Genomic DNA, 27,375 nt, shown 5'->3' with positions numbered 1-27,375 from the left:
CATATCTATGCTGTATGCATGAGAAGGCAACAATACAGAGGAAATAAATATACATTCAAATGTAGTAGTAAAACTCACCACAAGTTTTTACACAAACATCCACACCAGAGTCATATAGCATTGTTCCATTAGGACAGAAACAGCCTTCCATTTGTTCAGTTTCAGTTTGGTTTTGCTGCTCTGGACTGCATGAGACAAAATGTTCAAAGGAATACCATTACTGACACAGGCACACAGAGGAAGATTAAGCAAAATACACTTTAACAGAAAATACAGGTGCAAATGATCTGCAAATCTGTGATTTAGGGATTTGTCAGCATTCTTGTTTTGGTAAACAGCCAAACAATATAAAAAGAGAACAGTGGTAATAACTTTGACAATCAATTCAAAAGACAAAAGGAGGTTGACTGACTTCCCTCATCCACTTACAAACTAGATACTATTAAACAGTTGTATGAGATGTAACTAGCAGTGAGGAATTTTTTTTTACCTTGATTTGCAGGTCATCTCTTTAGTAGGACCACATGCTCTATATTCCTTGTGTGCAGGGCACTTATAAGCTGAATGGGAGAATAAAAAAAAAAGAGGAAGTGCTCAGTAGGAATATCATATAAAAGCCTCATGACCTTATGCCAAGAAATTAAAAAATAACTACTCATCTTCCTATATATCTTTGACAATCTTGACCTGAGCAGGAGAAGCAAACAGATTAAACAGTTCTCAGACTCATGTCTCTGACTGAGATTATTTTATGCAACATAGGGATAGAAATACGGTGGCATAGAGATTAAGGCCAGGATTCTACAGCTTGATTACAACTTTTTTTTGTAGTTTGGGATTCTTCTGTACAGAATGGAATGTATTCCTACCCTTCATCTCCTTTATATTTATATTACACTTGAAAAATTAACAGAGGACATTAAATACAGGAGTGATCCACTGATGTCTGCAAAATACACAATTGCCTGTATGAAAAAGAAAGTATCTATTGATAAAGATGTTTCTGACATGGTCAATGGATGTATACTTCTTCAGGTTCATTTATCACTGCTATTGTAAAATATGTTGCCTGTGAAATTACTAGGTAGAAGTGTCTTTGTTGCTTACAAGGTAATATTGACTCACAGTCGGGACAGTTGCTATAATAGTTTCATGTAAGATTCCCAAATAGTTCAAGATAAATGGCAAAATACTTACAGCAAACACCATTGGTATGAGTCCTCCAGTCAATGCAGATGCCTTGATCAGCACAGGTGGCAGCATAGATCTGCAAACTTGAGCATTCCAGATCTAACTGGGGAAGTGTGCAACTGTCAAAAACGCAGGCTGCATAGTACTTCTCAGGGTAAACGTATTTATGGCACTTCTCGAACACACTAGAAATATATAACATTATTAGCTATTGAATAACTGATGAATTCTTCATTGTGCTTGCTATAATGTGGCAGAAGTGATATTTAGGGAGTTGTGAACAAGAACTGTAACTGAGAGGTTTTTCCAAACAGCACTTGACAAGGATGTAATCTTCCAATATATTTTGAAGCATTCTCTCTTTATCTCCAAAATACTCAGGCACCATTATTTTCTGTCCAGGAGCCAGATGAATATTATCAGGTGTAGCCACGCACTACATTGTGAAACAGAGTTTGATTTTTTTTTTTTCATCTGACGCCAGGTTCTAAAAATGAAAATCTCTGTCTTCAGTGGATTTCTGCTGCTGAGTGAGCACAGCAAAAGGCAAGAGAGCATGGAAGAATGTAAGAACATCACAGAAGGCTGATGTGGCAGCAACAGCATTGGAAGCAAACTAAATCGACAAAGAGAATGACATCTAGGAAAAACAAGAGGTGGAAACAGCCTCCAGCATTACAAGAGATGGAAAAATAGTTAAGAATACTTTTTACGGAGAAACGAACCTCAAAATTGCCACTGAATTTGAAGATTAAGGCTTATAAACACCAAAGAAATATCTACCTTCCTAAAAGAAGCTGGCAGATTGAAGCTTCTTTGCAGGGTTGGCCTGTGGTTGTGCTAGGTTTCTTTGTAGGAATTATGCCTGGAGAGCACTGTGGTTTAGAGGGATCGACAACTTGCCAATGATCTGCCATGGTTTCACAGTTTTCTGCAATGTTTCCATTTGGTAACATGCAGTCATCTGCTGTGTTGTTATTGCAAGTACCTAAAATTAGTAAGGGGAGAAAAAACAGATTTGTTCTCAAATTCCATTAATCTTTGTGGCAAGGTTGTAATTTACCCATTTGCCGTTTTTAAAGAGTACAAAATTATTACAATAAGCCTTACCACACTGTCCTTGAGTGTTGTTGCCAAATAGGCTGTAGGGCATTCTGATAGAAAAGGACAAGCCATTGTAGGTTACATTCATCTTAAGTTCAGGAATCTCCACCACACGATTTATGCCTGACTCATACACAGTCAAACCAAATTTTTTGTAAGGCAAAGCCACTGCCTGTTTGTTTACTGTCACCTAATATATAAAAGAAAACAGAGAAGAGACACATATTTAGCTTGATTTTAGAAAATAAATCAATTGTTCATTACTTTGCACTGAAGATAGAATGATACAATGTAAAGGCAAGTAATTTGTTTTTCATTCACAAGTTTCCCAATGTCCTTCTACGTTACTGCAAAGTCATACTTAGAGCCAAAGAAAAGGCCTATCAGCCACCGATAAACAAGGTTTTTAGAGTTTAAAACAGCTAGAGGCTAACACGGTACAGATTTATTAGAGTGACTATGGCATTGAAAAAGCCCTGTAAAAATGCAACATAAAATTCTCTTGAATTTCTACTGCACAAACCTTTAACTTTCTTGGAATGACTAAAAATATCTAAAGAAAGGGAATGTGTCTATAATAAAATTAAATGAAAAAAAGCCAAAATCTATGTTGCTTATTTAAATACAACAGCTGTGATGAACCGATGGAACTAACACTAATACTTGTATTCAGTAAAGACAGATATCCTTGCCTCTGAGGGAAAAAAAAAAAAAAAAGAGGCTTACATATTGAAATCTTTCAACTATAGTTGAAACAGTAATGTAAAGTAAAGTAAAAAAGTAAATTTCAAACAGTAATGTTCATGACAAAAAAGTCTAAAAACAAACACTTCTCAGCCATTTTTGAAACCCCAGTGTTTGGACCATCATGTTTATCAATAAAATAAATCCCTCTTTAAAAAAAAAATAAAAGGAAACACCATTCAAAGGCAAAAAGGATATTATTTTAAAATGTTTAAGCTTAGTACTTTCATTTCTAGGTCCAGTTTATGTTGTGTCCTTCCATTCAATACTCATTGCTTTCCTTCATTAATTATACATGAATTTATTTTATAACCTTAACTGGTATCAGTACTGTCATGTTTACACATCTAGGAGAGATAAGGCACTGCAAATATTCGAGATTAAAGAGGACAGAAATCATAGATATTTCTTCCAATATTCAGGGAGCCAAAAAAGCAGTCCTTCAAATCAGTCCTATCTCCTAATCCAAGCTGGTACTAAAGCTAAAACATAGATCATTTTTAAAGCTTTTCCTAATGTCATGAATGTAATTATCAGGTTCAGGCTGTATTGATATTTCAATCTACATATAAAAGGCAACATTCTCTAATACCTGTACTTTTAGAGAATTTAGTTGGACTGTTGCTATGCGCACTTCCTGAGTCTCATGTCTCACAATGAGTGTTCGTGGACAGGAGACTGGATCGTGTGCATTACAACGGTAGTTATCAATGTAGACACCAAAGTTGTCAACTGATTTATTAATCTCTTCCACAAGGACGTATGTACAATTCCCTTGATAGCTGTAGTAATGTCCATCAAAAGTCATATAATGCGGGTCTCCCCAGCCTGTGCAGTAACCTATAAAGAGATTCAGTTAGGTTAGTTTTTTATGGTAACATACAGAATCAGATCAGACTATAAACAAAATCTGAAGGTGTAAGGTTCATCTCATCTAATGTTAAAAATTTAAATTTAAAGTTTAGATGTCAATTTGGGAGCTAGATGTCTGGAACTCATCTTTAAGAGACAAAGAAAAAGAGGCACTTTCAGGGCATCATACATCCAACTTATTTCTGATATATAATTGAGAATAAGATGAACCGTATCCTAGAGGTACACTAGCAGATAGTCTAAGTAACTCATATGTAGACTTCTGTTCTATAGATATCTACATCTGGACATATAAATCCTACCTAAGGAGACTAATTTATCCTAGTAAAACAGCAGTTACATAGAAATGATGGCTATCAAATTAAGTAAAAGTCCAGATTAGCTAAAAAGAATCAATGTAGCACTCTAAATAATTCAACATTGGAAGTCCAAGTGTCACAGTCCTCACATGTCAGTCCCTGTCCCATGACAACTATTGTTTTTGTCACTAGTAATGATCCCACAAGAGACAAAATATTCCACAAAATATATACTTACAATCACACTCCCAATGCCAACAGCATCCATCCTCATCAACAACTCGTACAGGAGCAAGCCCATTAGTACAAGTGGGTTTAGGAGGTGGATTACAGATTACTGGAATCACCTCGACTTTGTTGTCTTCTATACATATTACCTTCGTGCAGTTACAAAGCCAGAATGAGTCACCTGACTGTATTTGGAAAGAGAGAGAAAGAGAGAAAAAAAAAAGAAAAAAAAAAAAAAAAGAGGAGCCTCATGAAGTAGTTGGACTGGTAACAGTTACGCTTGAATACTTTTTGCCTAGTTATGAAACAGAGTGTATTTAATGATGGTTTTCTTCCCAGTAGAAGTCTAAAAATGGGAATGAAGTGCAACACTCAGCCCCATCACCAAAGCCTGTAAGACAAGCTATCTCTACTGATAGGTGCTAAGTGAAAGGCAGTAATTGCAAGAGTCACACCAGTAATCAGAAAGGGTAATTGTCTTTCTTAGCTTCAGTTGTCTGAATGTTAGATGTCTAATCTAATCTCATCATCTAGACTCTGTCACTTTCTCTGGATGTCTAAAACATTAAATACAGCTGAAGGTACAGAGAACATCGACTAATTGGAATGCAACGTCTAAGGTGATTATACATATGCATTGTGATGGTACACAGCTTTTCAAATATCTATCTGTTTTCAGCCACAATTGATTTTTATCTTTGAAGCTCTATTGAGTGTTGCAAACATCTTAGCTGTGAGGAAGCTTTATAACTGTATGTGCCATGAGTCTGTCTATGTCTCCTAACTGCAGTCAAATCTCACAAGCATTTGGATGTGATCTGCTTCACAGTCCTGTCTTGAAATCAGAGTATGCCTAACCATAATTTATTCCACACTCAGACTAGCACAATCCTCTCTTTTTCTGTTGGGCCGGGGTATGACTTTGGAAACACACAACCAGCCTTTCCCCACTCTGTACCTATTAGAAAGGAGAAACAGAAAACGCAATTTAGTGTGAGTTAGCCCTTGGTCATCTCTTCACCAAAGGTCCTACACAATAAAAATAATCACTGAGTTGTGATCTAACTCCCTGAAGAAAAGCCATTTTAAAACTATCCTTGGAGGACTAACACTAATATACGAGCTACAAAACCAAAAATCATTTCATGTCATGCTGACATCCAAGAAAATAGCATAAAATAGAATGGCCTGATATTTCCTTTTACATCCAGAAAAGTATCTACGCTCTGTGCTATTAGCATTGTAACTACGTATAAGGTCAATGTAATATCCAGAATGTGCCAATACGTAATTGAAATACCAGAGATAAAAACCCTAATTTGCAATTACACTGCTATGTCTAATATTCTTTCAAAGCAGAATACTAAAGAAAAAGAAAACATCAAATTTACTAACCGGAATAGACTGATTAGGGAAAATAGAACAATATTTCCCAGGGGTGGTTGATGGTACAGCACTTGTTGAACTAACTGTAGTAACTGTTTTGTAAGTAGAAGTTCCTGAAATGGTGACTGCGCTTGAGACAGCAGTTGGCTCAGAGGTAGTAGTTGAGACAAGTGAAACTATTTCTGAAGAGGTAGTGGTGGTTAAAGGGGTAGTGGTGGAACTAGTAGAAGTTGTTCCTGAAGTGGTGGTGAATGACTCTGTTGGAGTTGTTCCAGAAGTAGTGGCTGAAACAGGAAAAGAGGTCTCTAGAGATGAAGTTGACTCTATAGAAGTTGTTTCAGAATGGGTGGTAAAGCTAGCATATGTTGAAAAAGGAACAGTTGATCCGGAGAAGGTACTAGTTGATGTAGGTTCAGTTGTTCCAGATGTCGTGGTGAACACTGGAGTAGATTTAATTGATGTTACAGGTGGTCCATGCGTGGTGGCTTCGGTGGTTGATGTGGTTTCAGTGACTCCAGATGTTGTGACTGACACTGGGCTGGTGGGCACCGATGGCGACAGTGTACGAGTGGTTGTGGGGGACACTGAGGTCAACGTTTCTGATGGCGTCACTGTAGCGGTGGTGGTGGTGGCGGTAGGTGATCCTGTCGGAGAGGTCCGCGTGGTCGCGGTTGTTACGGGGCTGCTCACTTCTGTTACAACCGTGGTCCTGGAGGAGGTTGTCCCTGAGGACGTGCTTCTATGAGTAGTTTCCGTGGTTGATGTGGTTTCAGTGACTCCAGATGTTGTGACTGACACTGGGCTGGTGGGCACCGATGGCGACGGTGTACGAGTGGTTGTGGGGGACACTGAGGTCAACGTTTCTGATGGCGTCACTGTAGCGGTGGTGGTGGTGGCGGTAGGTGATCCTGTCGGAGAGGTCCGCGTGGTCGTGGTTGTTAGGGGGCTGCTCACTTCTGTTACAGCCGTGGTCCTGAGGTAGGTTGTCCCTGAGGACGTGCCTCTATGAGTGGTTTCCGTGGCTGATGTGGTTTCAGTGACTCCAGATGTTGTGGCTGACACTGGGCTTGTGGACACTGATTTTGGTGGTTGTATTGTAGTCGTGGTTTTAGTATACACCGTACTGGTTATTTCTGTAATCACACTTGTCAGTGATGTCGCTAAAGGAGTAGTATTAGTAGTGGTGTTCGTTGGTGCTCCTGTGCTACTGGATGTACTTTCTTTAGGAGAAGGAGTAAACATTATTTAGTAGTAAGAGAGAAATGGCATTTGTTATTAACTTTTTGTTTCTTATAATGAAAAAAATCTTTTACTTCGTAACAACATTAAATTAGGCAGTAGTCACAAACTGTTTTCTTAATAGCTATTTACTAATGCATGCCTTATGAACAAAACTTTTGAAACCTTGCTTGAGAAACAGAGATCTAAATAGTTCAACAAATGCCTGTGCTGGATGCATCAGCTCTCTATATTGATATAATTTTATTTTCTAGAGAAATGTTCAGCAGTCTGAAATCCAGAGGAATTCATAAAGCTGGTCAGCAAGCTTTTTGGTTACTTCTGTACTGCTGTTAAGATATACTCTAGGAAGAGATCACTGTTCCCTGTGCTACTAGTTGCTTCTCAAAAAAAAAAGAAGAAAGGCCCCTAATCCTCCTGTAGACTCAGAGTTACAGTTGAAGAACAGGTTTAGTGCACTCCAGGATGAGGAGAACCCAAACCTGGCCTCAAGGGAACCAACTGGGCTGTCTGAGCCTGTGCCTTGCGTGACCACTCAGAAGAGGCGACGAGAGGTTGTAGTGGGTGATTCCATGCTGAGGGGGGCAGAGGTGCCTATCTGCCGACTTGACCCCTCCTCTAGAGAGGTTTTCTGCCTGCCAGGGGCAAGGATACAAGATGTGTCTGAAAGGCTTCCAAGGCTTGTCCACTCATCAGACTACTACCCTCTGCTGCTCTCTCATCGGTCCTGCCAATTAGGGGGAGGCATGGGAGGAGGAATAGGAAGATTTTCCAAATCAACAACTGGCTATGCTGCTGGTGTTGGCAACAGGGTTTTGGACTCTATGACCATGGAACATGGTTTGAAGACAAACAAATGGTGGGAGAGATGGGATTCACCTCACCAAGCAGGGCACATTTGCCTTTGCAAACAGGTTAGCCAGCCTAGTAAAGAGGGCTTTAAACTAGGTAGGAGGAAGGTCTACCCTGTCATACAGACAGGGTAGACAACAAAACACAAGTTGGGTTGGGGGGCCTCCAAAGGGTGCATGCAGCTAGGAATGTGTGTTTGGGACATGGCTATGGGTGACCCCCATACACTCTTCCTGGGAAACCTGCAGGCATGACTACCTCTTTTAAATGCATGTACACCAATGCACGCAGCACAGGGAACAAAGAGGAGGAGCTGGAGATCTGTGAGCAATTGCAGGGCCATGATCTCACTGCAGTCATGGAGACATGATGGGATAGCTCACACGACTGGAACGCTGCCATAGATGGCTATGTGCTTTTTAGGAAAGACAGGCCAGGAAGGCGAGGTGGTGGAGTTGCTCTTTATGTGAGAGAGCAACTGGAATGCGTTGAGCTCTGCCTAGGGGTGGAGGAGGAGGAGGCAGTTGAGAGTTTACGGGTAAAGATCAAAGGGCAGGCTAACACGGGGGACAGTGTTGTGGATGTCTACTACAGGCCATCTGACTAGAAAGAGAAAGTTGATGAGGCCTTCTACAGACAGCCTCACGATCACAGGCCTGGTTCTCATGGGGGACTTCAACCGCTCTGACATCTGCTGGAGGGACTACACAGCAAGGCACGAACAGTCCAGGAGGCTCCTGCAATGCATTGCTGATAACTTCTTGTCACAAATGGTGGAGGAGCCTACGAGGAAGGGTGTCCTGCTGGACCTTGCCCTTACCAACAGAGAGGGACTGGTTAGTGATGTGAAGGTTGGGGGCAGCCTTAGCTGCAGTGACCACGAGATGGTGGAGTTCAGGATCCTGCAGGAAAGAAGTAAGGCAAGAAGCAGGATTGCAACCCTGGACTTCAGGAGAGTGGACTTTGGGCTCTTCAGAGACCTAATTGGTGGAGTCTTATGGGTTAAGGCCCTAGAAGGAAGGGGAGTCCAGGAGAGCTGGCTAATATTCAAACATCACTTCCTCCAAGCTCAAGAGCAGTGCATCCCTATGGGTAAGAAGTCCAGCAAAAGGGGCAGGAGACCTACATGGGTGAGGAAGGAGCTCCTGGCCAAATTCAGACAGAAGAAGAAAGTACACAGAATGTGGAAGAGGGGACAGGCTGCTTGGGAGAATTACAGGAATGCAGTCAGAGTATGTAGAGAGGCTGCGAGGAAGGCTAAGGCCCAGCTGGAGTTGAGTCTGGCAAGGGATGTTAAGGACAACACAAAGGCATTCTTCAAATACATCAGCAGCAAGAGGAGGACTAGGGAAAATGTGGGTCCGTTACTGAATGGGGCGAGGGCCCTGGTGACAAGGGATACAGAGAAGGCAGAATTACTGAATGCCTTCTTTGCTGCACTCTTCACTGCTGAGGGCAGCCCCCAGGAATCCTGTAGCCTGGACATGAGGGAGAAAGTCTGGAGAAGGGAAGACTTTCCTTTGGTTGAGGAGGATATGATTAGAGACACCCTCTGGGCAAGCCTAACGTTCACAGATCTATAGACCAGGATGGGATGCACCCACAGGTACTGAAAGGGATGGTGGATGTTGTTGCCAGGTTGCTCTCCATCATCTTTGAAAAGTCATGAGAACTGGAGAGGTGCCTGAGGACTGGAAGAAAGCCAGTGTCACTCCAGTCTTCAGAAAGGGCAAGAAGGAGGACCCAGGCAACTCTAGGCCAGTCAGCCTCACCTCCATCCCTGGAAAGGTGATGGAACAGCTCATTTTGGATGTCATCTCCAAGCATATGTAGGAAAAGAAGGTGATATGGATTCAGCAAGGGGAAATCCTGCTTAACCAATCTGCTAGCCTTCTATGATGGCATGACTGGCTGGGTAGATGAGGGGAGAGCATTGTGTACCTTGACTTCAGCAAGGCTCTTGACACTGTCTCCCATAACATCCTCCTAGAGAAGCTCAGGAAGTGTGGGTTAGATGAGTGGACAGTGAGGTGGATTGAGAACTGGCTGAAAGGCAGAGCTCAGAGGGTTGTCATCAGTGGTGTGGAGGGTTGGAGGCCTGTGGCTAGTGGTGTCTCCCAGGGCTCAGTACTGGGTCCCATCCTGTTCAGCTTATTCATCAATGACCTGCATGAGGGGACAGAGTGCCTCCGCAGCAAGTTTGCTGATGATACCAAGTTGGGAGGAGTGGCTGATACACCAGAGGGCAGGAGAGACAGGCTGGAGAGTTGGGCCAAGAGGAACCTCCTGAGGTTCAACAAGGACAAGTGCAGAGTCCTGCACCTAGGGAAAAATAACCCTAGGCACCAGTACAGGCTGGGGGCTAAGCTGCTGGAGAGCAGCCATGCAGAGAAGGACCTGGGAGTACTGGCGGATGACAAGATGACCTCATGGTGCCCTTGTGGCCAGGAAGGCCAATGGTCTCCTGGGGTGCATTAGGAAGGGTGTTGCCAGCAGATCGAGGGAGGTGATCCTGCCCCTCTCCTCAGACCTGGGGAGGCCTCATCTTGAGCACTGTGTCCAGTCCTGGGCCCCCCAGTACAAGAGAGACATGGAGCTACTGGAGAGAGCCCAGCGCAGGACTACGAAGATGATCAGAGGGCTGGAGCATCTGCCCTACGAGGAAAGGCTGCGAGAGCTGGGCCTCTTCAGCCTGGGGAAGAGAAGACTGAGGGGGGATCTTATCAATGTGTACAAGAACCCGTAGCGAGGGTGTCAAGGGGACGGGGACAAACTCTTTTCAGTGGCCCCATGTGACAGGACAAGAGGCAACGGGCAGAAATTGAAGCACAGGAAGTTCCGCCTGAATGTGAGGGGGAATTTCTTCACTGTGAGAGTGACGGAGCACTGGAACAGGCTGCCCAGAGAGTTTGTGGAGTCTCCTTCTCTGGAGATATTCAAGGCCTGCCTGGATGCAACCTGTCTACCATGCTCTAGGTGACCCTGCTGAGCTGGGAGGTTGGACTAGATGATCTCCGGAGGTCCCTTCCAACCTTACTGATTCTATGATTCTATGATTCATGTGGCATGCTCAAACCAGTGCTGCTTATGCTCAGGGTCATTTGGCTCCTCTAAAACTAAGCAGTACCTAGAGCAATTGCTGTTCCTTACCTATATCTCAGCCCTTTGAAACTACCCACTCAAATGCTGTTTTGGCATGCTAGTACCCCACATTCACTTCTCCACTTCATCCTTTTCACACAATCAAGCTAGATTTCATTACAAGCCTTAATGCAGGCTCATTTAAAATGCCTTTTGACTGGCACTTAATAAATAGTTACAATCCTCAGAGGCCTGCCTCAGAACTTTCTATATTTGTGCTTTTAGAATACAATGCCAACATACACATAGCAGGCAGAAACACATTTTGTTAATGCTAGAGGACTGTCAAAATGCTAGAGAATAGGAATGAGATAAACTTGCTGCTGCCCCACCCTCACAGCCCGCAGGAGCAATTCCTAAACAGAACCAACCCACATTTTGGTGTTTTACGAGGGTAAAGCAATTTTTTCCTCTTCAGATGAAAACTGAGGAATCAGTGATATGCCCTACACAGAAAGCGCTTCACAGGCACATTAGTGGGTCTCAGCACCCACAGACCACATTGCATATCCAGGGTCTACACAGAGGTTGAACCTGAACCCTGCCAGGGAAATCCAACATTGCTAGATACAGAACTGTAGGCAAGTGGCAGCAATGGCCACAGAGGCAATGTAGAAAAAAAGCAAACAAATTCTGCACAGCCATGCCCAAACAATGCCTAAAATGACAGTGACAAAACAAGGCACACTCCAGTTACACACATTAGGTTTCTCTGAATACATTCTCTCTAGTTGAAGAATGAAGCCCAACAAAAGCAGAAGCAAGACTTCCTGCCGCTCCAGTATTTGCCTAAGCCAGTCAGAGGGTGAAGGATGAAAAACCTCCTCAGAGTCCCATCAAGTAAAGGAACACAACAGAACCTGTCCATGGCCCCTGCATGCTTTTTTTTCCAAAAAGAGCCAGTCCTAGGGCTAGCTATGGGACGCAGATGTTTTAGGAAATGCATAATTACTCCCAAACTGGGTATCAAACACTAAGTACTGTCAGATCTTGGCATCTCCCATAGTAAGGCAACATATGACAGCACAGGTCAATTACCTCCAATTATTGTGGGTGGAGGTATTAGGAAGGTGCTGTATGTTGGCAATGGTGAGGGAGATGGTTGAGGATACTAGAGTGGGTGTTTGGTTCACAGCCACTGGGGATAAGAAGATTGAAAACCTTCCTCAAACCCTATCCCTCGAGGCTGCCTGGGGAAACCTTCTGTCCTAGATCTGGAACAGCACTCCAATGTCTGCATGGATAGCATGGGAAAGTGAAGCAATGCTTAAAAACACTGCCCAAACGATTCCTTAAAAAGGTACCCCTATCGGTCAATCATCATTCGTCTACACAATGGCATGCTGCAAAGACTTCTTCTGCAACAGAAGAATGAAGCCTAACTCCAGAAGAAGATGGCCTGCCCATTACCTCAGTATTGGCTAAAGGCAGGTTGCAAGGTAAAAAATCCCCGCAGGCTCAAATTAACCAAGAGAAAAGTGTGCTACCAATGCTTTCCTACACTTACTCTGCTAAAATAATAATAATAATAAAAAGAAATGTATAAAAACTTGTTCCTGGGGTACTACAGAGATGGCACAAGGTACCAAATGAACTTGATTTATCCAAGAACAAGACAAAATCAGACAAAATAGAACAGATACATACTCAGAGGTACACTGATTGGAGGTTCTGGGGTCCAGGTGACTACTTCTACTGGTGTGATAGCGGTGCTTAGCGTTGAAGTACTCGAAGAGGTCATGCTGATTACAGTGCTTGGGGTGGATGCCAGAGTGCCCGAAATGGTGGTCGTCGTCGTCGGCCAGACACTGGTGGAGGCAGTGCTGTACGGCGTTGTGCTACTGGGAACCTCTGGTGGTGTTGCCGTGCGAGTGGTCGTCTCCGTGGTGCTTGGGGTGGTTGTAACCGTGGTGCTTGGGGTGGTCGTCTCCGTGGTGCTTGGGGTGGTCGTCTCCGTGGTGCTTGGGGTGGTGCTTGGAATACACTCCGGTCTGTTTGGGACACAGCAGACTCTGATCTCGTAATTGAGGCAGACTGGCATTGGTGGTGTCACACCCCCCACGACCTGGTCCTTATTCTTGCAAGTGAGCCCTGTGTTAACATCGCACTCCACTTTCTGCCCTAATTCTTCAATGGGAGTGTTCGGGAAATCCTTTGCTCTGCAYGAAATATTCTCAGCCTTCACACACACCCAGGAAGGGTCATGCTTCTGGATGTTCTCATAGGATTCATCTTCACCACCATCTGCATCCACACTTGGGTAACTCACATTGATCCAGCCAGTCCAGACGCAGTCGCAGGATACTACAGGCAGACATCAGCAACACAAACAGTTAGGAACAGCTGGGACACAGACAACTGGCAAGGGTGCAAGYGGATCTGAGCCTCTCCCATGAAACCTATGGTGTATCTATGTTCCATTAAAGTACCGCTATTAGAAATGGCCATCTCAGAGCTCTGCCACACATCTGCAGTCATCCATCTACCATGAGCACAGGAAAGCTCATTTTTATAATCAATCCTTCCCCTCTGGCTCCACAAATCTGACCAGGTGGAAATTAATGCAGATTAATTTGTATCGAATTAAGTCACCTGTTTCTCCTGAAGAGTGTTAAGGTATTGCTGTGACAGACTCTTCAATAAATCAAATATATGCCAACAAATTGTAAGACATCAGGAGGATAGTGCAGTGTCAACTGTATTGTCAGGCAGAAGAACTGGTATCATGAAAATACTAGGGGGTCTCAGCAACCAGGGACTACAGTTCAGAGCAAGGGACTACCTTTAGACTGCAAACCTTCTCTGAACCCTACCAGGGAAATCTTCCTTCCTAGATCCAGAAATGTAGGCAAGTGTCCGTGTTGATACAGAAGGAATGCAGAAAGAGAAAGGGATTGAATTCTGCACAGCTGTACCTAAACAATCCCTAAAATGACAGTGCACAAATCAAGGCCTACTCCCATCTCACATATCCTCTGTGTAGGTTCTCTCTGGTAGAAGGCTGGACCTCTAAATCAGCAAAAGCGAGGCTTCTTTGCAGCTCAATATCTGCCTTAGAAATAACATGCCTTAATGTCCTGACAGCTCTTTATTTCTCTGTGGTAAGGCAAGAGCAGAGAGTATGGACCCACTAAATACCTGTGGTGGTTGAAGTTACTGGGGTAGTAGATGGTGGTGTGGGCTTGCTTGTCGTGACTGGGGTGGGTTTGGGTGTTGTAGTAGTCACCGTTGGCTGCCAGGGTGTGGTGGTGGTCAGTATTGTTGTGCTGGTGGTGGTGAATGTTGTAGTTGGTGCTGGACTCTGTGTAGTCTCACAAGGAACTTCATGCCACTCACAGCAATTTACCCTGATTTCGTAATCATAGCAAACAGACCAGGGACCACTTTGCTCCTCATTTTTACAGATTAGTCCGTACGTAACATTACACTCCACCTTCTGGCCAAGTTCTTCTAAGCTTAGGCTGGGATTATTTTTAGCCCTGCATTCAATTTTTTCAGSAGCTTCACATACTACATTTCCATGTTTATCTCTTATTGCATCGTAGGTTTCATAGTCACCACCACCTTCTTCAGGGTTACTAACATCATACCATTCAGTCCAGTCACATATTAATCCAAAGCATGAAGCTGAAAAAAAAAAAAAGAGGCTCAGCATCTGGGCTCACAGATGATATTCTGAGAAGGTTACATTATTATTCTCCTCCATTAGAGACTAAAGTAATCTACTACAACATGTCATTTTAGCAAAAGAAAATAGTTCAAAAACTAGTTCAACATTAGCAGGTTCTTTAGCTGGAAGCTTCACATCAGCATCAAATAACCAAGATATAAAAGCCTTCAAAGATCTTCCTTCTCTCTATTCTTACCACATTTTCCTACATTAGGTTTTAAAACTATTCTTCTATAGTAGGCCATCTTTAACGTATCCTTCGTTTAAATGTTCCTTCAACATTTTACAATATCTAACTTTTATTTTTAAAACTTACTTGTAGTTCCTGGAGTGCTTCTAGTGGTAACTGAAATGGAAAGAAAAGTATTACCGCAAGTTTATCATATGTTTATCATCTGCAAGTTTCAGAAAAAAAATGAAGGTAATTTTAAATATTTCATTTACGTTTTTTTGCTGAGACACTGAGGCAATTGTTATTAATATATTAAACCATAATATTTGCTTTAAAATCCTAGTAGGATATTGAAATGTAAACATATTCTCAGAATTTCAAAGGCATCCTACACCTCTATAGATATGATTTCCTCCATGAGGAGTAAATCATTACAAAGTGTTTCAAATCTTCTTAGTACAGTGTAATAGAACTGTTCATAAGTATCACTCAGGCCGTTTCGACTATAACAAGCCCACATATTGTGCAATGTATCTTTAAATATTTTCCTTAAAGAAGATAACTATTTGATATGTATCTCCATTAAAGCTTTACCTGTGACGGTAGGAGTACTAAAGGAGGTTGAAGAGATCGTAGGCGATGTTGTCGGACAAGGAACAATACTTCCAACAACTATAGATCCATTTTCTGCACACACGTATGTTATACACTTGTCACCTTCCTTTATTTGCATCACAGGTTTGTTCACTTCATATCTCGTTCCATTGATCACACAAGGACAGCCTGTAAGACAGAGTTTTACCGTGAATTTTTTCTGTTAAGTCTATCAGATGGAAGAAAAATATAAAATTCTTATGAAATTGCCTAGGATACAAAACAGCATTTACATGTGTCACATATGCTCCCCTCAGAGGTATACTGGGAGCTTAGGCCTATTCGTCACACTAACTTACCTTTACATTTAGAGGGAAGTCAAAACACATCTACGAAAGTGCTGTATAAAATGACTTGGAAGAACTTACTTACAAACTAGGTGTTGAAATACTTTGAGAAAAGTAACACCCGCAATTTAGCACCAGATATTTTTCTATTATACTGCATGTTGCAGGAGGGCAAAGTCTTATAAAGAATCTGTTAGCTTGGATAGGGCACAGGAGGGAAAGAATGAAGAGACATGAGAGAAAGGTTGAACAAAAAGTACTAACTGTACTAACCCAGTTTTCTTTTGCCACAACTTTAACTTGCACTGGAAAAAAATCATTGCAATACTAAGCCTTTTGTAGAGCCAGACCTAGCAGTTTTATGCTTCTTTTTTCCTTTTGTTTGCAGAAAAAAAGATATTACTTACCTTGGATTGTTGTACAGTTTATGATTCCTGAGGAGACACAGACACTAAAAAGGAAAATTTCAGAAATTACAATGTTGCAATCTAGCAGTAAGATAATTCTAGAGATATTTTCAGATGTTTTTTGGCACATTTATTACAATCAAGAGCATATGAACATACAAACTTGTCACTTGATATTTATTCATACAATGAGTATTTTTCTGGGTGTAATGCCTGCTAATTCTGACTATTGTTATTTTGTTCCAACACAATCATCATTTTGCTGTCTTGAAGTACAGCGTCTTAAACTATCATGAACTGCTTTGTGTTGTAAATTGCAATAGTGTAATAACAGCTGCTCTTCGAGGGGGTGAATTTTCAAGCCAGATCAGTTACTCTGCCTCACCTTACCATACAGATTCATACGTCAATGCTATCATTAGTGAGGCACTGAGAGTGAGCACTTAGAGATCCTTCGAGATTAGAGTGAATTTTGATTTTGAAATTCTAGTCTTAAATGTGAATGCAAGGCAGATTAGCCCCCCTCTTCTTGAAGAGCCAGCAGAATCAAAAGGTTGTTCTAGAGATGCATCCAGGCTTCATGTTGTTGTATCGTTTTTGACACTTCTGAAACTAAATTTAATGATGTTACTAATATACTTGCTAAAAAGACATCATCAACTTGAAATTCGGAGTATTCAAACTATGGATGAAAAGCTTAGAATCTTTATCTCTTGGGAAGTGCTGCTTCAACAAATTTTACAGAGTTTGAGTTTCATCTGGACTAAACTGACATTGTTGCTCTGATTTGTACAGATAAATTCTAATATATATCAGCTCTTGATTTAAAGATGCTTCTGTACTTATTAAAACACATGCTTAAGGCCTAGTAAAGGAAATGACAGGCTCAGCATATACAATTTCTTTTCCTGAATGACTGCATGTGGATTTGCATTTCTACATACCATCTTGTACAGTTCTCTTTTAGAGGTATTTCTTCCTCAGGTTCATAATAAGTTCCATTGAAGTAACACCCACAGTCATCTCTGGTCTCACATTTCTTTGTCTCTTCATTATAAATGGGCTTCTCTGGAGGGCATCTGGGGTAGCAACCTGTTGAGATCATAGTTAGCACGAAGTACAAGATGAAGAAAAGAATATATAGTTAACTCAAGGATAGGATATCTTCTGAAGGTAAATCAGTATCATTAACAAATAATTCTCTCTGAATCAAGCATAGTGAAAGAAATAGAAAATTCCTATTGACTTCAAATTAATCCTTGGACAATCAAGCTTTCCAAAAGATCTAAATCTTCAGCAGTCCCCATTGATCATACTGGGGTGAGAAGGCTTAAATAAGACTCTACTCATGAAAAACAGGAAAGCTTTTTTCCTCCTGGTTCAGCACATTGGAGCAATCTCTAATTTACGTTATATTCTATGGGTAGCTGGTGATTTTTAAGACAAGGAAAGTTAACTATTTTTCTGATATTGAAATGTGATCATTTTCCCAATAATATTTTTGTTAAGAATACGGAAGTGGATTTAATAATAAACAAGATTTTCACTACAGTTATTGGAATAGTACACCTTGTTCATGCACCTTTAATAGACAAGCTATCTCCAGCCAAAGCACGTATTTTATCTGCATTTTCCCACACCCTTTGCCAGTGACCGAAAACCTACCTGCCAGGGATTAATCACCTCTCAGTCCTCATTGTATTTCATAAATTACATCTTGCTTCCAAATAAACAACTGTAACCATGAATCGGATGTTTTATGACATCAAGTCCTCTTTACACTACACTAGAATTGTAAATAGTCTATAAACTGAACATAATTAATAAACTGATAACAATTAATTGGCAGTTAGAAGTCAGTTTGCACTGCCAGACCGTACTAAAAATATCCTAACAAAAGTGTCCTACATTTGTACTGAAGATAAAAAACAAAAATAAGTTTAAAAATTATTAGACATACAATAATCTATTTCTGATGCTTTAAAGGCTTATTTGATAATCTAAACCAATCTGTTTCAAAATATGGGTCACCTTAGTTTTGTTTATCAAGTACGTTACCAGCAGTACAAGGATTAAAATAACCAGGTTAAACTCAAGGCAGTTCTTTCTAATCCCTCGGTTGAAGACAGCCACTTCTGGTTCAGATCAAAAGAAAAGACTGTGTGGCCAAAAACATCCCCATTTTCTCCAACTTTATCCTGAGGTGCAATAGAAGATATTTATATCCTCATTCACATTCTTAGATCATTACAGTTCCCATAACATTACTTTTACAAACCAATACCAAGGTGAAATCCCTTCAGTTATCCATCAAAAGGCCTTTCTCCTGTTTGCATCACATCTCTACATCCTTTGAGGGGTTCAATGGGATTTAAATGGTGTCTGTACCTTATGCCGGTCCTCTAAGTATGATGGAATGCAGAATAACCTGGCTAAGCTTCACATCTTGATCTTAAAAGTCTAAATAAAAACTGCAAAGGAGATGCACTAAAAAAACAAAGTACTAGCCCTTGGACAATATGCTGTGGTGTCCACTAAGAACCCAATATAGGGTAGCACGTGTGTGTCTGACACCAAAGGTATTTCCATTGTAATGACAGGAGTACACTGTATAGTATTTAATAAAAATCAAGACATATCTGACACATAACAGTAACTAGATTAAAAAAAAAAAAAAAGCAGGTAGCAACCTGCCCCTTTATCATGAAGATAAAAGTTTTTCTTCTTTTGAGATCCAATTAAGATGAGATTCAAAATTACAATGGTGAAATAATCTTGCAAGTTTCAAGGTATCATCCAAGCAGAAACTTAGTTTTATGTATGTTGGCAATGTGACTGTCATCCACTGATGTTTACAAATAATAAATTATACTGCACGAAACATTTACGTAAGACTGCAGACTCAAGTTCAACCTACAAGAACATTAAATGATACCTGAACAATGTTTTATAAAATGAAAGATAAAAATGGTAGTGAATTCATTACCTTCCAGGTATGGTACTGAGAAGTTAGTGCTGACATTATTGATCATCTTGCAGGTCAAGATGTCACTGCCACAAGGTTCATAGTGCCACTCGCACTCATTAGGAGGGTTGTAGTAGTCACAAAATATTGCTGATAAAAAAAGCAGTGGTCAATCAAAAATGCAATTGCCAGAATACATCTGGGTTCTTTTCTTTAATGTTACATGCTAAATAAATATACATGATAAGCCAACATTAATTTTCTTGAGATATGAGACCTGAACTTTCTACTCTACTGAACTTTTGGGGAATCATTACACTGGAGCTAAAGATTCTGATATTAAACACCAGAGCTGCAGAGGAAATACGTCTTGATTCAAATCACAGAAAAATCCAGAATATGTATTGATTTAAATTTAAAATAAATAGAGAATTTCTGTGAGTCTTTTCTTCTCTGACCATTAGCAAACTCCTAAATACACATGTGGTATATTCAGAGTAGTTCTACCTTGTTGTATCACATGAGTCAAGAATCATCTCCAGCAAGCCAAGAACAAGCATATCGGATTTTATGGATAAACTTAGGCAGAACTCAGCTTACTTGACTACGGACAGAGAAAGGAACTTTTACACTCTATAAATCAGAACTGATTGAAACTTTTAACTTCTGCTTCACTGACTGTTTTTTAAACTTGAAAACTAGCCTTACTTTTGAATCTGAATGAATTTTTAAAATTAAAAAATCTGACATTTCTGGCTTTTGGAATCTCCAAATTTTGTTTTGAATACTGTTTGGGGAATATTAATTTAAATACTATTTTCCATTATTGTATGACATACTGGTATGAACATTAGCACCACTAATGGACACTACTTAAAACACTCAAAACAGATGAGGTGCACTTAGCAGAAGTGCTTCAATATACAATTGCTAGAAACAAATTCTGAATATGAGATCTTCCTGTAAGGGAGAAGATAACAGGAATTCCTCTTTACCAATTAGAAAGCAAAATGGAAGGATCATTTGAAATCTAGCTTTAATATATCAAAGCATGCTAGGCTCATTAAAACAGTAATAGAAATTCACATATATTCTTTGTGTATTTCAATTCTGAAATACACTAGTGTTTGTTATTAGTGTAACAGATTGGTTCTAGTTCCACAAAATAACTAATTCTGTTCCTTCTCTGCTATGCTGAGAAAATAAATGTTGTTGTACAGCCAGTACAACCCTGCAGTAACAGAACTTGTGATTTATTTGATACGCTCTTTGACAACAGCCAGCTGGATATAGTTGTGTTTATCTGTTACTCACGGCATATATCAGGAGTTCTCCAGAACACACAGGCCTTAGCCTTGATACATTCTTGAGCGTATGCAGCAACTGCCGAACAGAAGCATTCACAATCTCCACCACTGTCACAAGAGCAGGCATCATGAACACATGCTTCATAGAATGGAGTTGGGTCCACCTGTTGATAAAATGATGTCCCAATTCATCTCCAAACTAGTTTTCTAACTAGTAAGCTTGCAAGCTAGCAATAATATCTCTTGAGGAATGAGATCTGAGCTGGGCAGGTGTGAGACTGTTTCTAAGAATTATCAAAACTTGAATAAACATTATAGGCTGGAAACTGCTTACTGTATTTCGGATAATTATAGACTTGAAGTAGCACACCACCATCATAAGTTGTTATGATCAAACAAAATAAAATACAGTCTTGGGTAGTGCCCACATCTTCTCACAAGAATTCCATTTTATTGCTCTCAAAACCAAACTGGACTGATGCCAATGAAATCTTACCTTCCAGCAAGCTTAGCCAGCCAAGAATTAGGCAACCTCAGAAAGACTGCATTTCACAGCAAATATGAAGCGGAGTTCCGTGCTAGCCCATTTGTAGATTCTATCCAATTACACATTTGCAAAGCCTTTCACCTCTCTGCTTTGGACTACACAAGGAGAAACCTAGATTGGATTTTAATCCCTGAAGTAATCAACACAGAAACATGTACTAAATTACTGTGAAAATCTTTGTGATTTCTCCACTTTGAGATAAGCACAGATTATTGTTAGTATTACATATTTCAGATAAGAGACAAGGAAAAGAGAAATTATACTGTGCTCTGGAAGAGGTAAGCCTGACATAGCAAATACATGTTGATACAATTTGGAGGCACTGTACTAGTAGCTAAGCCTGGCTAAACTGCATGATGTGGGTGAGTTCCAAGAAGATACCTCGTGTACACTGAATGCTGCAAGGAGCAGTAGTTTCTATAATGGCCACCTTTCAAATATAGTATGTTTCTGCCAGACAACAGGGTGATTACAAGGCCTTTCAGAATTTATAGTATCAATGACAGTCTCTCTAAAAGAGATGGTGCAACTGCTGCACATACAGACCTACCCAACCATCTATGAAGCTAACCTGAGTAACAAGAGCAGTGAAATTGTGGTGATGAATATGGATATGTACAGTTTGTGCTGGCACCTCTGTTGCCACAGTTCCAGTGGCCCTGATGCTCAAGCCACTTCAAGTAAGGCTAGCTGAAGTGTGCTGACACCTCTATTTGTACTGCAAACTTAGCTAAGATCATTTAACTGTTTCTTCATTCATTTCTGATGATATCGTTATTCCTGCAAAAAGATACTGTGCTGTCCCATTACACACTGCTCTCTACAAACCTTGGAGTGACAGATTTCAAAGACTGCACTCCGGATGAGGTAGCATTCTTTCTCTGCCCACGACTTGCGATGTGGTTTCACGCTGCAAGGCAGGATTTCTTCTGTGACATCTGGGCAGGTGTAAGACTGCTTCCAGGAATTCCCAAACTCCAGAGCACTAGTTTCCTGCAATCCGCTCCTTGTTGTAAAATCATTGTTGGACTTGCCATCAAAGTTGCCACACAGACCACACACTTTGCCCTGGAAAAGGAAATGAACACATACACAGCTCTTAAATATATCAGGGAAGTGAGAAACAGACTCCAGTAAAGTAAGAAAACACTGGCTTTAAAAAAGACAACTGATCCTCCCTGTAAATTGCATATATTGTCATTTTTATTTTCAGATCATTTTTATAGAAATTAAATCTTCATTTATGTGCCTATTTAGCAAACTGCTCAATTACCTATCTCTTCCCTTCTTGAAACCTATTATAGCTCATGTATTTCCATGTCCCTGGGGCCCTTCATCCAACTTGTAGCACTCGAAAGTGGCTAAACTTCTTTCAGCGGAGAAGAATGAATTTATTTCCCATTCTTTACCATTTATTGTAATTCAACCAAAAAATACTGTTAATATAAACCAGAGAATTTGAATCTCCTCAAAATCATTTATATTAAAACTTCTACTGAACTGACACCATTTATTTATTCCCGAAAGAAAAAAAAAAAGAAAGAAAAGACAGTCATACTTTCTTTCTCCAAACAACTTTGCTACCTACCCTCAAAGCGGATTTTTGGTAATGCTAATTAAGATGCATAAACTCCCTCAAGGAACAGAATGTCCCTGTTTGCACAGCCCAGCACCTCCCTACTCAGCCCAAAGAATTTAGTAGTCTATAATTTAGCGTGCTGGTTTATAGAAATCTGAAATCTCCATACATTGCATAGGGAATTTCAGACTAACTCAGGGCTGAGGTTCCATGCAGGTTTCCAAGTTAATTTGCATTCCCTAAATTACTTTGGATGCCTAGCTCTTAGTATTCATAAACTCAGAATACCTTAGACACTTTGCTTTATTGCAATTGTGTACTGTGCATCCTCTGCAATGCACTGAAATGGACTAAAGAAAACAAAAGCACCCACTACAAGCTATAATAATAATAATGCAAGCAACGTATGAATCATCAATGTGTAGCAGTTATAACAGTGAAAGGAGGGCAGTAGAACAAAAGATCATCCTGGTTTCCTTATTTCATCCATTCACACTGCTACTTCAGAAGACAATAGACAGCTCCTTACTTGATAATCAGCAGTCAGCTTGATGAAAATAGTAGTCTTCTTATCCCAGATAAGCATCACACCATTGCTAGCCTCAATAACAAGGTAGAGGCCAACGGCCCTTTTTCTGTAATGCACCTCATCACCGATATCTCGCTGAATTTCTTTATAATCCTTGTTCTCCAACTTCAGTTCAGTGTTCTGAAAGATAAAAAGATGAAAAATATTACAACACTAACTCTTAAAAAGAGATGAACACTAGAGCCCTTTAACAGTACAACACATTCTGAGACTAAGAGCTCAAAGTCTGTAGGCTAACCTTCCAAGACAACACAAAGTGTATAGCACCTTTGTCCAACAGAGCTAGGACAGGCCTCTACCTGAGAATCTACTCCTTTACGCATGGATAACCTTCACTTGTTACAGGTGGCTTTAAGGACATAGCTTTGTACTTCTACACATGTGGTACATTATTGGTTTCTATTAGCTAAGTACTCACAGAATGTCATTACTCACCCCTAGAAACATTTTAATAGCCTTTGAGCAGGTGACTCCTGTAGTTCCACATGGGACATTCTCTGTGATGATACTGAATGAGCTGCTAGAGTTTTTGTCACCACAAAAATCCTATTTAAAAAGGAACAAAAGAGCATAAGAAAATTAAGTAGAACATTTAATTTTGATTTCAATCTAAAAATAATTTAAGTGTAATCATTTAAATCTCAACAATGTATAAATTATTACTGCTTCCAATATAAAATTTTAAATACTTATGTATTAACACACAAACATATATACATACACACACACATTTACATATATACACCCCCCCATGAATACGCATAAATAGTAATTACAGTCTTGTTAGTGCCAAAATCCGGGAAACAAGCAGGAAAACAAAACAAAATAAAGAATATGTCTTAAAAGAAAAATATACTTGTTTCATAATCTAAAAATTTTTATTTATTTCAGATGACTGGCCATGACCTGTCAGTTCTCACTATAAATTAGCCCTGTTACACACATGCTATGACTACTTTATCAAAAGAACCCATTCACACAACTTGCCTGGGTTGAAAATACAGAATTTATCAAGGCAGAAGCTGCAAACATCTCAGGAACAGCAACATCAGACAATGGAGAATGACAAAATCAAACAGGAAGGTAGATTTTCAAGGCAATTTGAAAGCATTTAAGATGGTAATTCCACCCTCCTGATGAATATTACCTGAGTAGCTACATATTCACAACTCCCATCAAAGTCATAGAATTTTCCATCGAAGGTGATATAATGACCACTTCCATATATGGTACAAGTCCCATAGCACACATCACCTTTGGTACAATTCCAACCTCCTCTCTGGCAGATACTAGAAGAGAGTAGAAGAGCTGACTTTTCAGATTTCACCAAGAGTGTGCTGTTTGGAAAACTGCCAAACAAACTACACAGCTACCTGACACAACATGGTGATGTGCATAATATATACTTCTGTGTTACAGTGTGTATTATGTCTCAACATTAATAGTATAGTCTGTTTTAAAATTATTAACTCTGGACAGCTACATTTCTCAGATCAGTTAATGACCATATTCAAAAATCAGCACGCTTTCCCAATAAGATATGCTTCCTGAAAACAGAGGTAGTTGGCTACCCTATTTTCAGTACAATCTGTATTTCCTCTGATGTCATGAAGTACGTCTGAGAATAAAAGCTTTATACCGACCATGATCTCAACCACTGAAGTATTTAAGCCTAGAAATGACTACTAACTCCATGCACACAATATATTGTATAAGAAGAGAGCAGAAAATTACAACTAACCAGGTTTTACAGTCCACCGTTATTTCATCTCCATGAGAATACCACTGATTGTTATGAATACAAGGGCAATCCTTCTCCTCAACACAGCCCCCTTTCCCATCATCAAACAGACCTTGAGGACACACACAGCCTGAGACACACTCTGCCTGGAACTAAGGAACATAAGGAGAAAATAAATTGTTATTTTATAAAACAATCACTACATTGTTCTTCCATTTCTTCATAAACACTCATGAAATAAACTACACTTATAAACAGTTTCCTATTACTTTGTTCTATAAGGTTTTTCTTTCTAGTATCTTGATTGCCTGAGAATTGTAACTCACTGAAAACCCAATGAAAAGAAAAAGAAGAGGGAAAACAAGAGGGATATGGACTTGAAATTGGTAAAAGTAAAATCACTGGGGGAAAAAAAACAAGGGGGAAATGAAAGGATGTAATTTGTTATTTAAAACTGCATTTCCTGGAATCCTCTGTTGTAGAGTGTGATTTAGTGAGCAAAAGAATTATGACATGGAGAAAAATTGAATACATACGTGATCACTTCGAGGAGTATAACAGCTGAATTGTATAGGTGTTTGTGAAGTCCAGTTCTGGAATGTGTTGCAGTCAAAGTATGTCTTGTGAGGAGGACATTCTGTTGAATAAAAACATATTGTTGGTTTAGGTAAATCAAGAAAAGGCAATAGAAATGTGTGTGAGGAGTAGTAATTACTGAGACAAACTCCAGGGAATATCAACCCTCATGAGAAAAAGAGGCTCACTAAAGACAGCAGAACAAAATGAAAAGGTATAACTGTTTCACAGAAAAGAAAAAAAAACCAAGTACAACAAAGGAGGATTTCAAATAAGAAGTTTTGGGTTTGGGGTTTTCTTTTGTTTATTACAATGAATGTCACTTACTTGTTGATTCTACAGTCACTGAAGTGCACTGGAGCTTTGCATTTCGACAAACACTAGCAAAGAAATGAGATAAGAAATAAATTCAAAAAATGTAAGCTCAGTGTCTTCAATATAAATCTAAAGATTTGTTTAAAAAAATTTGACACATTTATCACATTCAACTCTGTTGAAGTGCAATTGTGAATACTCATTTGGGGAAAAAGCTGGGGAGATTTTAGGCATACTACATAGAAAGGTTATGATTTTAAGGCATGACTGCTATTTCATTAATCTTTAATACTATGCTTTTTAATGACTCAGAAAACAGATAATAATGCTAATTTAAATTAAAGCTTTCATTTGGATGCACAGTTAAGTTTCATGCCTGTTCAAGTCACATGCTGCAAACTTTGGCCTACATGCTTAATCTTCCACTTCACCTCTCCTTTGGAGAGAAGGAAGTATTTCACTGTTTGTACTGATGATTCATGCTGCATTGATTCTGCAAACAGTCAGAGTTCATAACAAAAAATCACGATCATGAAAGTTGCTTTTAAAAGTCTATGTTATAGTAAATACATATCAAGCGGACTTTCCTGCAGTGAAAAACATTAGAGAAACAATCTGCATCTGACAGACAAGCAAACAACAGCATAGCATTATAGCTGGGTATTCAGCTTCCTTTTCCATTTGCTCAACAAATTGCTATTGACAGTGCAGCTTCAGGATCACATTTATCTGTGAAGGTCAGTATTCTTATCGCAAAAAAAAAAAAAAAAAAAAAGTTATACATCTCATTTACTAACAAATTACATTACAACAGGACAATGTTTCACTCAGCATGAAAATGGTGTGAAATACATTACAAATGTTCATTAAAGCGCCGTTAACAGCCAGACAGCTTACAATTAATACGCAAATTTAGAAAGGGCTTTTATACTCTCAAACAAGAAGCCACAATAAAACATACCAACGCTCTTCATCTTTTGTGACATAATCCCCTGGTTCCAGGTATGACCCCTTGTAGTAACATGGGCATTTGGAGATAGGCACACATGTACCCTGATTGTCTAAGTAGGTATTATCAGGGCAACCACAGCCATCCACAGGAACAAAATCTTGAAAGCAGTGCTTTTCACCATCAGCAACTGAACGACAGGTTTGCTGGCACATTGTAAGGTTGTAAAGAAAGATTTGGCTTTCTGGGCAAGCAGATACTTCATTAGCTAGAGGCGGGGGAAAAAGCAAACAGATAAATAAGTGATGTGGAAAGGACAGTGTAATACAGACATTTTTCTGTTTGGTTTCTTAGCTTTGCAGCATGTAATGGTAAAATACTCCCTTAGATTCTACTAAAGCAAAGAGATATCACAATTCACAAGTAATACTTGTTTAACCTTGTTAACTGCTTAAAGTTGCCAACTGAAAGGTAATAAGCTTCATATTCTAATGGAAATATTCTTCCCTAAATGAGGATGCATGATTCCTATCACTGAAGAAGAAATTCATTACCTTTTT

The 27,375-nt window shown here is 39.8% G+C and overlaps 1 protein-coding gene across 1 annotated transcript in view; it reads right to left on the bottom strand.

Annotated features, from left to right (window-relative positions):
- Positions 1-27,375, bottom strand: part of MUC2 (mucin 2, oligomeric mucus/gel-forming) — a 49,276-nt gene that overhangs the window by 6,635 nt on the left and 15,266 nt on the right. Inside the window, exons 16-38 of the mRNA XM_085316225.1 lie at positions 26,828-27,083; positions 25,876-25,931; positions 25,512-25,618; positions 24,976-25,127; positions 24,382-24,523; positions 23,670-23,780; positions 23,175-23,354; positions 21,895-22,134; positions 20,527-20,683; positions 19,234-19,362; positions 17,192-17,339; positions 16,248-16,291; positions 15,494-15,682; positions 14,196-14,684; positions 12,705-13,370; positions 5,835-7,045; positions 4,450-4,624; positions 3,632-3,879; positions 2,302-2,485; positions 1,975-2,179; positions 1,187-1,376; positions 491-552; positions 79-185 (exon numbers count right to left, since the gene is read on the bottom strand). Of these exons, the coding sequence (XP_085172351.1) occupies positions 79-185; positions 491-552; positions 1,187-1,376; positions 1,975-2,179; positions 2,302-2,485; positions 3,632-3,879; positions 4,450-4,624; positions 5,835-7,045; positions 12,705-13,370; positions 14,196-14,684; positions 15,494-15,682; positions 16,248-16,291; positions 17,192-17,339; positions 19,234-19,362; positions 20,527-20,683; positions 21,895-22,134; positions 23,175-23,354; positions 23,670-23,780; positions 24,382-24,523; positions 24,976-25,127; positions 25,512-25,618; positions 25,876-25,931; positions 26,828-27,083 (5,448 nt within the window). The remainder of the gene's footprint in view (positions 1-78; positions 186-490; positions 553-1,186; positions 1,377-1,974; positions 2,180-2,301; positions 2,486-3,631; positions 3,880-4,449; positions 4,625-5,834; positions 7,046-12,704; positions 13,371-14,195; positions 14,685-15,493; positions 15,683-16,247; positions 16,292-17,191; positions 17,340-19,233; positions 19,363-20,526; positions 20,684-21,894; positions 22,135-23,174; positions 23,355-23,669; positions 23,781-24,381; positions 24,524-24,975; positions 25,128-25,511; positions 25,619-25,875; positions 25,932-26,827; positions 27,084-27,375) is intronic.

This window comes from Rhea americana, unplaced genomic scaffold (assembly GCF_003343005.1).
Source record: "Rhea americana isolate MKP2758 unplaced genomic scaffold, rheAme1 scaffold_458, whole genome shotgun sequence".
Classification (NCBI taxonomy): domain Eukaryota; kingdom Metazoa; phylum Chordata; class Aves; order Rheiformes; family Rheidae; genus Rhea; species Rhea americana.
The sequence above is the reverse complement of the archived record's forward strand: the minus strand, read 5'-3'. Positions and strand labels throughout refer to the sequence as shown.